At 43.6% G+C, this 14,606-nt stretch overlaps 1 protein-coding gene across 1 annotated transcript in view; it reads left to right on the forward strand.

The window, feature by feature from the left end:
- The window catches only part of UNC13C (unc-13 homolog C), a 524,763-nt gene that overhangs the window by 267,409 nt on the left and 242,748 nt on the right, over positions 1-14,606 (forward strand). The window contains exons 14-16 of the mRNA XM_014606134.3: positions 6,496-6,564; positions 9,500-9,589; positions 13,660-13,788. Of these exons, the coding sequence (XP_014461620.1) occupies positions 6,496-6,564; positions 9,500-9,589; positions 13,660-13,788 (288 nt within the window). The remainder of the gene's footprint in view (positions 1-6,495; positions 6,565-9,499; positions 9,590-13,659; positions 13,789-14,606) is intronic.

A 14,606-nucleotide genomic window follows, 5' to 3' on the forward strand; every position in this document is an offset into this window, starting at 1 on the left:
TCCCCTGATACCACGCCCCAAGCCTCGCAGATGTTCTGGATGTTGATCCGTCAGAATACCACGCCTGTTCTCCCGGGCCTTCTCTATAATCTCGCCCACTCCTGGGCCTCCCCTGTAGTCTAGCCCACTCTGGGATCTCTCTAATACCCAGCCTCTTACTGGGACTCTCGACCAGCCCCCTCTGGGCCTTCCCTGACGGTGTGGTCCCACTCAGGGACTCTCTAGTGGGCCTCCGGTCCTTCAGGCCAACCGCACGGGGACCCTCTCTGACCCCGGCTCACTGCGCTGCTACTCCCCGTCTTCTCAGGGGCAACTGCAGCGCCTTGCCTCGGTCTGAGGGGTGTTGCCGCACTTGCCTGGCATGGGTACCCTCTCTGACCCTGGCTCCCCGCGCTGCTACTCCCCGTCTTCTCGGGGGCAACCGCAGCGCCTTGCCTCGGTCTGAGGGGTGTTGCTGCACTAGCCTGCGGCCGGGCTCGCTATGCCCGCCTCGGGCTCCTCAATATGGCCTCCCTCTAGGGCTCTCAATATCGCCCCTCTCTAGGGCTGCTCAGTATCGCCGCTCTCTAGGGCTGGGGTCTATGTACCCCTCAAGTGATGCCCTTGCTGGCATTTGCTGTGCCCGTCCTGGGCTCCCTAATATGGCGCTCCCCCTCTTCGGGGCTCGCCGTGCCCACCCTGGGCTTCTCAATAATGCGATATGGCGCTCCCCCTCTTTGGGGCTCGCCGTGCCCCCCTTGGGCTTCCCAATGAAATCGCCCCTCTCTCTGGGGCTGGGGTCTATGTACCCCGCACGCGATCCAGGATCTACGTCCCCCGTCTGCAACCTACTGGTTGCGCCCGCAACCCACTGGTTGCGCTCCTCGCCGCCAGTTGCTCCTGCACTGGCGTGCAAGCTGCGCCTTCACTGGCGCTATGAGAATGATGCGCCCTCCTGGGGCTAGGCCGCGCCCTCACTGGCGCTGGGGCACCCCACCCCTGGGGTCCCTATGAGGACACTGCGCCCTCTTGGTGCTAGGGCACCCCACACTCTCTGGGGTCCCTATGAGGCTCAGCCACTCCTCTCTGAGCTAACTGACCTCACAACTCTGCCCTGTAACTCTCAGGGCCTAGCGCGCCCTTACCGACGCCGGGGCCTCACACTCCCTTGTGAGTCCCCGATGAGGACACTGCGCCCTCCTCGGGCACTGGGGCCCCCACACTCCCGTGGGGCCCTTTATGAGGTCAATGTGCCCTCTTGGCGCTAGAGCACCCCACCCCTATGGGGTCCCTATGAGGCCTCCTCCAACCCCTACAGCCTCACCCAAGCCTCCGGGTGTAACCAAAAGAGCCAAACATAAACTCAAAGTACAAGCCTCTAGGCTATAACATAACTACGAGCCGCATGGCCATAACTAAACTCAAAGCCCTATGGCTCCAACAACATTGCTCAATGAAACTGTGGTACTTGCTCTTAGGCTTCTCTCTGCGTTCTCACTCCAGGAGCTCCTGCCTCCCAGGCTGCTGGCAGGGCACTGCCAGTCTGGCCTCAGCCCCGGGCTTTATAAGGGCCAGGCCCTGCCCCCTACAGGCAGCTGGCTCCCCTTAGTTGCTCCGGCAACCCGCAGCTGTGCTCAATTGGCTCTGCCAGGGCTCTCTCCCTGGCAGTTTCTCCTCTCTAGGAGCAGGCACCGGGGTGCCCTGCGACATAGTCTCTGCCAGAGCTCCAGCCAGGGAGCAGAGAGGAGGGGCCAGCCCAGCTCCCTGGAGCAGACAGCATGCTGGGGGACTCTGATTTAACATAAACCAGGAAGAGGTCTAGGAAGGACTTTGAATAAGCCTGTTTGACCCAAATCAGTTAAGTCTGTTACTACATTCAACCAGGTTTAACTCAAACCAGTTTCAGGCATTTGCAAACTGGTTTATGTGCACTGAACGTCTGTTCTGTTACAGGTTTGAACCAATTTCTGATCACTTAAACCAGTTTATGTGTAATGTCTTTCCCTAGCCCATGTGGGTAGCCAGACCAGGAGCATAAATAAAAATTGGCCCTAAACAGTTAATACAACCTTTCCTTCTCTTCCACCCCAATCTTGCCTCAGTTTGCACTGCTACTGTTTATATATTAACTGTTATTAAGAAGTAATCCTGTGGTTCATTTGCAAATACAAACATGATTTTCAACATAGTATTAAATAGTATTTAACATGTTTTAATAAATATGAGGTTAAATCAAATATGAAAAAAATAAAATTAATTAAAAAAAATTACAGCTAAATGAATCACTCTCAGTTTTTTTTTTGTTAGTATACCAGGATTAAGTATAATGCAGATATCCCTTTGATCGTGCATCATTGTCAGGGACAACACTGCCAAATAATAAATTTGGGATACTAAAGATTATTTGGCCTCTTTCTTTAACAAAAGCCATAAATACAATTTCAAGCTGTGGAAACAATGTAATTCACTCTGTGCCTGAAACAATATTTAATTTTTACTTTTATAAAGAAAATTCATTCTGGGCATTTCATCACAGTATCCAATAAATCAAATTTAAATCCATAACAATATATAGCATTATTTCATATCATCTCCATAGCAGGTCTTGCATGCTTAAATGACTAAAACTACATGTTAGTTTATATTTAATTCACAGGCCTCTTTATGAGGAAGAACCAATTTCTATAAAACTCACCTTGCATAATGATCTTATGAAAGAATGATTTTCTCATCACTACTGAACGATTCATCCATTCTGATGCACATATATCCATGTTTAGCTCTATATTACCACAGTATACGTTGCAACTTTAAACCAAGGTTGTCAAAGATACAACTTGCAGGCTGGATCCAGTCTGTGGAACCCTGTGATCTGACCCATGAATCACTGGACAGATCCCACATGCCAGCCTCTGTCTTATGTGCTGCATATAGTGCATGGCTGGACCAAATGCTGTGTACATTGCATGCACCACAGAGTGCTCATACAGGGCACCACATGCAGCCTCATGCCCTGGACCCTCTGTGCTGCATGCAGGATGAGGTTCAGCCTATGTGCTGCAGGTAGCATGTACTCAGTCCTAGCCCTGTATGTCGTGCACAGAAAGCCCTGGGGCGAATGCATGCTGCACAGGTTACATGGAGCTGGACTAACCAAGCATACTGCATGCAGCTCTGGGGGCTGGTATAAGGCATGGGCTGTATGCAGCTGCCAGGACCTGCAGCACTGGTTCTAGCCCACATGCCACAGGTAGCATACATCCTGTGCTAGCCCCTGCATGCTACATGCACAGTGAATCTTGAGTCTAGCATGCTTCATGTGGGCTGGACCCAGTGCTGCGTGGGGGGGCTTATAGAGGGTTGGTCTGGTCTGATCTAGCACACAAATCAGACCAGCAATGTTCATCCAGCCCACAGGGCCAGGTGAGTTTGATACCCCTGCTTTAAAACATTTTCTGATTCCCCATGGCAACTCAGTTCAAAAACAGTCTTGTTATTATGTTAGGGATTTTTAATCAGTTTTTGCACAAATAATCTCATCATTAATTCTTGCATTCATTAAGCAATTCTTGAAAAAATATTTAATTATATTACTATTCATTTTAAAGTGTGTCGAGGTTAATGGAGCTAGTCGTAGTAGGAAGTATTTCATGCAGCAGTAATTGTATGTAGGAGTATATCTCTAGTTTGAGACAACATGTCTCATGCTTGGGACTTAATCTCTTAGTTTTAACCCTCAGTTTTCTTGTATACAAAAGAGAAATAGTAATGCTTACTTACTGTTGCAAAGTGTTTAAGGTCTGTAGATGAAACATGCTGTATGACTGCATTGTTTCATTACTGTGTTAGAAAATATTGTGATGATTATGCGAGAGTTGTTTATTTGGGTTCTTATTTTAAAGGTCTTTTACAATTTAACATTAAATCATTTGGCAACTGAAATTTTGTTGACATGAGACTACTCTTGCAGCATTAAGCCCTTATAAAATGTTTAGGTTTGATCCAGCTTTTGAAATGTAAAGCGTTTTCACTGGATTTTCTCTTCAATGTTTCCATTTTCCTCATGACCAGAACATTTTTATCCTCAGATTGGAGAAACAGATTAAGCACTCTCTCTGATGTTAAAGCCAGTTTACCTTTGACGCATATACTAATCCAATTCGTAAATCAACAGATGGGTAGAAAAACAGTAGTAAGACATCCATAAAAGAGATTTGGGGTTTTGTTTTCAAACAATTGAATTATAAGCACAACATAAGATTATTTTTCCCCTCTGATGTGTTTTGGGTTATCATGTGTTAGTGGAGAGCTGCACATAATTCATGAAAAAGAGCATTTAAAAGTCAACCTATACCTGGAATAAATTTAGCTGACTGTTTCAGTGCAGATTTCTAGTAAGGCAAAAAATATTTCAGTTTTGATGAACCCTCAAGGGAACTGTGCCAGACCAAAGGCTTTAAGTGAAGATTAGTACTCTACGGGTATATTAGAAAGAGACGGAGAGAGAGAGAGTCTGGGAGTTGGGGGGGGGGGGGGCGGAGAAGGAGAATGTCCGGAGAGGGAGAGATACCATACATGTACAAGTACATAAGTTCATTTTATTGTATATTTCAGAAGTACAAAGGATGTTGTTGTAGAAGTAGAAGATCTTGTTACTTCCAATCTGTTGATCTAGGCTAGGGACAGAACTTACACATGAACTGTTTCAAGTGACCAGAAACTTATTTAAACTTATAACAGAATAGTTCAGTGCACATAAACCAGGTTCAAAATGGCTATAACTGGTTTAAGATAAACCTGGCTGAATGTAGTATCAGACTTAACTGATTTAGATCAAAACAATTTATGGAACTTGTCCCAGACCCCTTCCCAGTTCAAGTTAAATTAGAGTCCCCCAGCATCCCAGCATGCTTTGCACGCCTGGCCTGGGCTGTGCTGTCTGCTCAAGCAGAGCAGTGTTGGCTCTGCTTCTCTGCTCCCTAGCTGGAGCAATGAAGGCTGGCTGACAAGGGTTGGAAACCTGGCTGGCACATACCAGTCTACCTGGTAGAAGCAGTGCAGCCCCTGCCAGAATTTTCCCCGCTGGAGTGGAGGGGTTGAGAGGCATGGGCCAGCAGGCTCAGGAGGAGGGAGGGGGATTAAACCCCCTGATCCTCTCTCCCACCAGCACAGGACCCCAGCTGAGGTCTACCTGGCTTTCCCCCCTGCTCACCTCTCTAAATTCAGGGGGTGAGGCCAGAGCCCACCTGGGAAGCAGCCTCAGGTGAAGTGGGGGGGGAAGAAAGACAGATTAAACCTCCCATCTCCCCTCTCTTCCACTGGTATGGGGACCCCAGCCAGGGTCTGCCTAGCATTCCCCCCCACTGGCAACTCACACTGCAGGGGGCATGGCCAGAACCCCACCCAGGCAGCAGCCTCAGGTTAAGGGGAGAGGAAGGCAAATTAAACCCTTCTAGCCTGAGCCACTGCAGGGATGTGGCTGAATTTCAGGAATCAAAAGTGAATATCTATTCACTTGCAAATTGGCTCAGTCTATGCAGGTTAGACTAACCTGCAAAGATTGAATCAATTCAGGCTCAGGGTTTTTGAATGTCTGTATTTAGCCCTATAGATCAATTGATCTTTTGTGTTTGTATAGTTTGAGCGCATATAGTTTATCAAATGCATATTTTTGTGAAATTGGATAAAGAGTATGTTTCAAAAAAATCATGAACTTGTAGAAAAACTTTCAACTCCAATTAACATTAATTAGGACTCATACAGCTAAACAAACAGAGTACATCCCACTAACATTTTATCCTTGGGCCTTGATTTTATATTTTCACAAAAATTAAATACCATATTCAAATATGAAGGAAATTGCTAGGGCTTTTTGTGGTTCAGTATTTTTTTACATTCTTCCCAATCATGTTTGCAAACTATTTTTCCTACAGTTTTAAAAAGGCCAAGCAGTATTTTGTAAAGAGTATAAATATTAGGAGCTAAATAGGAAAATTTTACAAGCCACTCTTTACTGAAAAGCCATGCACACATCACTAAAAACCTTTGAACTTAAATTTGAGTTTATACTGTTGTTGCTTCCTAGTTCAGAGCCTCTGACAATGTTTTCCTGTTTCCCTAGGCATTTTTGTTTTAGTTAGTTACTTAAAAATGTGTCAGTTATTAAGATAAAGGAAATCTGTATAGGAGAAAACATGGCTACATGATGTTGAATATATGCCAGATATTTGTGCTATGTTAGATAAATCAGAAGGCATAAATGAAGTGCAACAAAACACATTTGCAGTTTCTGATACACTTACGGTTATCTCAGACCAATGCTTCTACACAAATAATTTTAAATCCATGCACTTTCCAAACAGATGCAGGATGGAAAGCAATAAAAAGATTGCAATAGAAGATTATGTGCCTTATGGTAGATGTGTGAGCTATAGATTTGCAGTTGCACTCATAACTATAGAAAACCCAGAATCCTATTGTATCTCATGCATAATCATTTATTTTTTCTTTGTGCAGAGGGAGAAGTTCATAAAACTGCTGGATCAACTGCACAATTCACTGAGGATTGACTTATCTAAATACAGGGTGTGTATATCAAGTTGTACATATGGGATATGGCTTACATGATTTAATACAAATATCTCCCTGCCCTTTATCTGCTGATACTAGTTTTGGAGATTAATTCATGCAGGTCAAAAGCATCAGGTGCTCGATCATCAATCTTTTGAAATTTAAATTCAAACATCAGGACTTCAATTTTTGTCTAAGCAGTTTGTTTCCCACTTGAACAAACTGTTCTGTTCCTTCTGGAGAGTAACAGGTAACAAAAGAGGGTCATATAGTGGTATTGCAATTGGTAGGGTATTGTTCTGGACATGGAAGAAGAACATCCAAATTCAAAGGATGTGATCCACACTTTATTACCTTTCCTTTGTCATTTTGCAATTAAATGGCAAGAACTCAGGCAGTGTATTGTTCCTTCGTCACTTGTTCCCATTTATTTGCTGTCATTCCTTAACCCATCCAAATTTGTACCAGCCCATGCTGGGATAAGAAGTTGGAGAAAGAGTGTAGTCTCCTCACTGTACTGTATGTTAGGAATTCCTATCTCATTTCCCAGTTTCTTTAGAGGATACCTTCCACTAAGTCTACTTCCAGATGTGATTTATCAGGGAACCAGCCCACTATTACTTATATAGTACCTGCACTGAATACCTGCCAACAGTTAAATAGTAGGGTTGTGTGAAGCTTCAGTCCCTGATTCAATTCAGCTGAGATTCAGCCTGATTCAGTGGCTGAATCTCCAATTCTGAATCAAATCAGGAGACCCTTTAATCTCTCTGAATTTAATCGGAACCATTCAAATTGATTCAGAGAGATTCAGAAAGATTTGGCGATTCAGGTATAGACACAGCTTTAAATGTTTTTTCTACATACCTCAAGGTACCAGGCAGCTCACGAATGCTGAGATGCTGGAGCAGATGGAACATCCCACAGGAGCACAGGGGGGTCCCCAGTGCACTCAGCAGCAGACCCAGAAGTGGACCAGAAGCACTTCTGGTCCATTTTCAGGTTCACCAGGGAGCGCACTCAGGGTCCCCCTGCAGCCAATCGCTGAGTGGGGGGAGCACAGGGCTCCCCCCCCACACACACACATGCTCAGCAGCAGACCCGGAAGTGGACCAGAAGTACTTCTGGTCCACTTCCAGGTTCACTGTTGAGCACACGGGGTGGGGGGCACATTCTTGTGGGCTACTCAATATGCCCCAGTATTGCAGGGTTCATGAGCTGTGCCTGGTAGCTTGAGGTATGCAGAAAAACATTTAAAGCTGTGTCTATGTCAAATCTCTGATTTTCCGAATCAGCATCAAATCTTCAGATTTGAATTCAGCCGATTTGAATCAGGGACAGTGATCTGAATCAACAAATCAAATCACTGTCCCTGATTCAGGCCGAATCTAAATTCAATAGGGCCCATTTTGCACTCCCCTGTTAAATAGCAGCTACTTGAGCCCGGCCTCCTTGCCTATCCAATCAAATGCTGGAGCTGTTATAGGGATGGTAATGTGGGGGTGTAGCTACACGTTACAGTTTGCACATGCTAACGCTAAGGAATGTTACTCAGTGTAGAAGTTAGCACTTGCTATGAGAAGTCACATGTTACGGGTTAATAGCTTCTCTAATGTGCACAGCTCTGACCTGCCAATAGAGGGCTGGTGAGGAGCATGGCTAGGAGTTGCCAAGTCTGCTGCATGCCTGCCCAGCTTGCTGGCTCTCTAGCCACAGTATAGACCAGGGGGGAAAGGCAGAAGCATCCCGCCTCCCCATATCCCCAGGCCATTTGGATCCCCGCCCCACAATTGCCCCTTTGCTGCCCACATCACCTCCCACTCTCCAGTTGCTCCCTGCCACTTGCATGAACCCCTTGCTGCTCAGATTTCCCTGTCCTCCGAGGTCTCCCCTGCTGCTTGAATTCCCCCTACCCCCCATGCACATGAATTTCTCCCCCTCCCACTACTTGGATTCCTCCCCCCTCTGCCACCGGCTCAGTAGAGAGCAGCAGTGGGGCAAGGAGGTTCCCCTTCCCTCTATCCATGGATATTTGAAACTGAAAGAAGGGGGAATTCTTACAGGAGACATCGCCCCTCTCTTCTTACTTAAAAGACAAATCTCCTCTACCTTTTTGGTCAAAGATGGTACATTCTTTTAGTCTCCCCACGGGTCTGAAAATTTGACAGCACAGGAGTGGTAGTGTTCATTGCCACACCACTGCTGCCAAATTTCTGGAACCATGGCGAGCCCCCCAAGCTGGGTGATCTGGCCCTTCACACTATTTCATGCTAGCATTCAGCCAGATCTGGTGCATTGGATTGTATCCTGTGGACTGGCTCTATGCCACTCATCCATCCCATGGGGCTGGAAGCTTGACCACCACTGACATAGATGAACAATAGTTTTGTTTAGTATGGTAGTTATTCAGTGTTGCTGAATGGTATTCAGACTCTGTCTGAGTGTAACAGGTCTTGACTAGTATTTGTGAGATAAGTTCGCTATTTAACTCTGTAAATAATGTTACATGCCTATCAATCTTCCTGCTAACCTAGAGAATTCTTACTATCTTGCATAACATTCCAGTTCATTCAGCTTATTATTAGCCGACTGATATGATTGTTATAATTGGTTTATATGTGAAGATCACAGAAAAATGTTTCCTTTAAATTCTGAACTACATTTCTTCACTTTCATTTTGTGTTTATATGATTTTTTTTAAATTGCTGTTGTAATATTTTCAAATATTCATATTAATATCACAGACATTCAAATTTCTCCTCTGAAATTCAGCTTTTGCCTATTCTGCTCCTATTGATATCAAATGGAGTTCTAGTATTGATTTCAATGAGAGCAGAGTTGGGTCACAGCTAAGTGTTTTTAATCATCCTACCCACTTATTCTGATTTGCTAGGAATTTAAGAATCATGACTTTAATTTTATATGTATTTCCTTTTTCTCAATTAACAAGGATAATTTTCCTGCCAGCAATTCTGAACGGCTTCTAGACCTGAAATCAACAGTAGACCTGCTAACTAGCATCACTTTTTTTCGAATGAAGGTACTTTTCTTTATGTCTACTACTATCTCGAAATAAACACAATGCACATTTATTTTCTGTGAAAGTCAGGCTGTATTTTCTACTCTTGAATAGGGCTGTGTGAAGCTTTGGGTGTTAATTCAATTCAGAGATTTGATTCAGTGGCCAAATCTCCAAATCCAAATTGAACCAGGGGACCAGTAAAAAGGTCTGAATCAATTTGAAGCTCTCCGAATTGATTTGGAAAAGATTCAGAGAGCTTCTATAATTCGGGCAGTCCCCGCCTGCTGCAGCAGGGAGCTGGAGCCAGACTCAGAGCTGGTAAGTAGGGGGTGAGGGAGGGGAGCCTGGAGGATGGGGGAGGGGATCCTGGGAGGACCCCTGCCAGGCCCCATCCCCTACCTGCTCCCCCAGCCCCCCTGCCCCCTGCCCGCTCCCCCAGCCTCCCCCATGGCTGCCCTACCCACCTCAGCTCCCAGTACTTTAAAAAAAAGCCCCAACTCAGTGGGTCCTGCCCACCTGGGGTGGGTGGGCCAGCCATTGCTGGGGCTGGGAGAGTGGGCAGGGGATGGACCTGTGTGATTCAGAGATTTGGCAGCAGCCAAATCTCTGAATCAGATTTGGCCAAATCAACTTGGGACAATGATTCAAATCATCAAATCGAATCACTGTCCCCTGAATTGGCCAAAGCTGAATCCAAAGCGAATACTAGCCACTATGCACAGGCCTACTCTTGACCACCGTTATCAAGCCTCCATGACTAGGGTGTACTCTTGGTGTTTTAGCTTAATGAATCATGGACAGAGATTTGATATAAGATTTAGAACATCACTTCTTGTAGGTTCTAAAAGTATTTCAGCTGCTTTCATTTTAAATTAAATTCCCAAGTTTTCTGAGCTTTAACTATGTAAAAATCTACAAAATATTAATGAATGCCAAAGGGAACTCAGGTAGAGACAATCTTTATTTCCTGGCGCAATTTAAAGGTACTTTTTGAAATGCAAATCTTAAGAATATAAGTAAGAGCTATAACTAAGCAAACATTCAGTTTGTTTAATTTGACTCCTTTGCCACAATTTAAATCTGCTTTTTTCCTTTCACTTAGCTAATCCATGAAATTGAGAGACAACTGAAATTTATTTGCCTTCAGTCAGGCAAGGCTGTTGTAGTCTAGCCCAGTGTTTCTCAACTTGTGGGTCACGACCCAAAAGTAGGTCACAAGAATGTATGAGAGGGTCATGAACAAATTTTAAAATGGATTCTCCTTTAAAGGAGAAAAATGTGGGAAACAGAGGCTTTTCCCTTGCAGGCTGGCAGAATTCCAACCTGCCAGGGGCCGCTTAGGGCCCCCCTTTTCCCCCATACCTACCCTCTGCCCCACAGACTGGAGGGCTGGGGCCTGAGGGCAGCAGGTCAGGAGTGAGGAGCACTGGGTCAGGACTGTGCATTGATGTTTACAAATCAGTCCTGGTACAGAAGAGGTTGAGAACCATTAGTCTAGCCAATGACTTTCAATACTGAACCCCTTAGTCTTGAGGTTTTCATTCTTCAGCTCTAAGAACAATTGTTTTGCGAAGTAACACCTTCATGTGTAGGAGAACTGCAAAATTGCTTTATTGATGTATAAGTTACACCTGTATTGGTGTTTATCTTTAAGAACATGAAGTTATAAATATTATTCACCTGGTTTTTCAAAGCAATGTACTATTGACTTCTCATTGCTGTTAATAAAAGGAAGTAATTCAAGGAGAACAAATATTATTTTTCAAATGGCACTTGTCCCATTTGTGTTCTGTATCTAGCTACATTATAAAATGAAAGTCATTCTATTGGAGAAAAATAAATAATCCTATATCTTTAAACTCAATTAAAATTAGGTTTAAAGCTTCTTTGTGGAATTAAGATTAGGGCTAAATTTAGTGAACAAAATAAACTGATAATCAGACAAAACCAACAGAAATACTACTAGGTAAGTAGCATATATAATTATATTTCCTGTTGGAAAATGTGTGTTGGTATTATATCAAACAGCAATACAAGTCTTGATGACAGACCACATCCTACTCAATATTAGCCAGCATCAAGATGAACAAAATTTATCTCATTATGAGCACAGAAAAAGGACAAACAGAATTAAAAACATGATCTGTTAAGGAAAAGCCTAGCATAACTATGGTAGACAAGGTTCTTTGGGTAAATCTGATATCTTTTATTAGACTAAGTCAAATACTTGGAAAAAATTCTTCTTAGCAAGCTTTTGGGTATAAGTACCCTTTGTCTCACCAACTGCAGATGTTTTCCCAGCCTGACAAAGGGTATTTATACCCAAAATCTTGCTAAGAAGAATTTTTCCAAATATTTGAGTTGGTCTCAAATAAAATGTATTAGATTTACCCAAAGAACCTTGTTTGCCTATGTCCCTGGACCAACACAGCTACAACCTACACCCCTGTAGCATAACTATGTACACTTTAATAGTTAAAAAGTTTCTAGAAATGAGTGTTTCATGAAGTAAGTGCTAAATGTCAATTAGGACTGATTCAAAAGAGCATTACTATCTAGGAAAGTATTTAAATAGAGGCTTGAGTATTTTCCTGAATTAGGCATGATCCTACAAATAACTGAGTATATTTACCACTTGTAAATACCATATTTACTCGATTCTAAGATGACCCTGAATTCAAAATGACACCCCAATAATTAGATTCTTTACATGGAAAAAATATAGATTTGCTATAATTTCCCATATATAGAATATAATTATTGGAAGGTCATTAATTCTTTCCCCCCACAGCTGCATGGGGACAGGCAGTAGGTGGGGGCAGGTCGTATGAGAAGGTCAAACAGTTTGCCCCCTGTGCATGCCTACCCCCTGCTACCTGTGCTCCCTGTCTGCTCCCTCTTTCGAATTCTTGGTCCCCCACTTCCCCCTCTGTCTCTGCTCCTCCCCCTGCTCCTCCACACAAGCCTCTTCTCCCCTGCCTCTGCTCCCCAGCCTCCCACTTCTCTCCCCTCACATTCTCCTGCCTCAGCTTCCCCAGACTCTGCTCCCTGCTTTGCTCCCCCTTGCCCTTGCTTTGTGACAGCAGGCTCTGTCCCCAGTCTAGCCTGGTGCACTGAACATAGCCTCATCCCAGCCCCTGTAACAGCTGTGTGGATTACAATGCCATAGGCTGCAGCAGCTTAAACAGAGCCTGCCAGTATGGAGCAAAGGTAACGTGGGGGTTGTGGGGAAGGGGCAGGTGGAAGGAAGCCTTATGGTCGATATGAGGGGGGAGGATGGGTAGAAGAGGCCGCAGAGGGAAAATGGCAGGGTGCAGAGGTGGACAGGAGGGGCAGGGCAGGCAGCATCTCTGGCTATGGATCCAACCCTAGGTGTGGGCTGGAACCCGAGCCACAGTGGCTGCCTGTCCCCTCCCTGCAACCACCCTCATACTTGATTCTATGACAAGGGACTTTTTCCCCCATGTTAAATGGAGGAAAACCTCATCCTAGAAATGAGTAATTATGGTAGTTTCCCAGAAGTAAGCTTTACTGGAACAACTAGTGTGCTTAAAGTTAAGCATGGGTTTAGGTGCTTTGCTGGATCGAGGCCATGATACAAGAATCAGAATATTTTAATATATTGCTTGGATTACTTGTATTCCACCTGCACCTTTCCCCAAAAAATCAGCCTGCCAAAATTGGGGTCCTAAGTGGGAAAGTTGTTTTTTTTCACCAGAACAGAACTGTAGAGGAATAGAGACACTGTGCTATAATGGTTGGGCCAGCAAACAGTAGGGATAGTGTCCAGTTTTAACCACGAACTGGCAGTAGCTTTTGACTAAGGCTTAAAACTAACTTTTGCCTAAAACAGCCACTGAGCTGGCTGTGAGTGAGTGAACTGCTAAATGTAATCAGTTCTCTTGGCCATGACACTGGAAGAATCTTTTTTTCTACATTCTCCCTTTCAAGATGTGTGTCTTATTTGGGGGCTTGTGTATGCAAGAAAACATTATATACATAATAGACATATTTTTCTAGACATATATGGACATATATTTCTGCTGTATCTGAAATTCTGATTTTTGTGATTTGACATATTCTATCAGGTCTTGGAGCTGCAAAGTCCACCCCGAGCCAGTACAGTAGTCAAGGACTGTGTAAGAGCTTGTTTAGACTCTACGTACAAGTATATTTTTGATAACTGCTATGAACTCTACTCTCAGTTAATGGATCAGGTAAGATGAAGCTTAACATTTTTTTAAGTCTTTGCTAATTCATTATATTTGTTGGCTTAAATAAAACAATAATACAATAACCACAAGAAAAACAGAGATCAGTCAACCAGTGCATTCAGCTAGTTCCAATATTTCTAAAACTTCTGTTTTATCTAGCTGTTCAAAAGTAAGCAGCAGCAGCAGATGGGTTGTTATCACCAAAATGATTAACAAGATTTGTGTGAAAATGAAAATGTCAACCCACAAATCTATTTCCTCACAGGGGACAAGATAGCAGAAATGTCCAGTAATTCTGTGGAAGAAGAAATTAGATTGATTACTGTTCATTTTAAGATCTGTAATTGAAAACGTTGAAAAATCCAGTATGTCTTCAAAATACATTACTGGCTCCATCTAGATAGAAATGGTTGTTCACTTCCCTGGCAGTCGAGGAGAAATGTTACAACCGTTACCTGAAAGTGTTAGGCTGTCTTTCTTGTGTCTCAGATTTATATTTTAACTATTATGATGGTTCCACAAGCCCTCAGGAGGAGCAAAATTCTGAACAAACAGTATGAAAGGCTATTCTACTCTAAAATTTCTAAATAAAGCCCCATCAAGATCTCAGAGTATGATACAAAATAATTATACCTTCTGTCATCTCCCAGATGTTACCACAAATGCATATAGATGTCACTGTTTTCTTTAAAGTGCTTGTACTCTATTCTATGAATGATGTTAAATTGAGTAAGGTCTGACCTACTAAAACATGTCTGTGTCTAAAAGGAACACCATAAATTTGCCTGTGTATCATTTGTAAAATACCTATACCTTATGAA

The sequence above is a fragment of the Alligator mississippiensis genome, chromosome 11 (assembly GCF_030867095.1).
Source record: "Alligator mississippiensis isolate rAllMis1 chromosome 11, rAllMis1, whole genome shotgun sequence".
NCBI lineage: Eukaryota > Metazoa > Chordata > Crocodylia > Alligatoridae > Alligator > Alligator mississippiensis.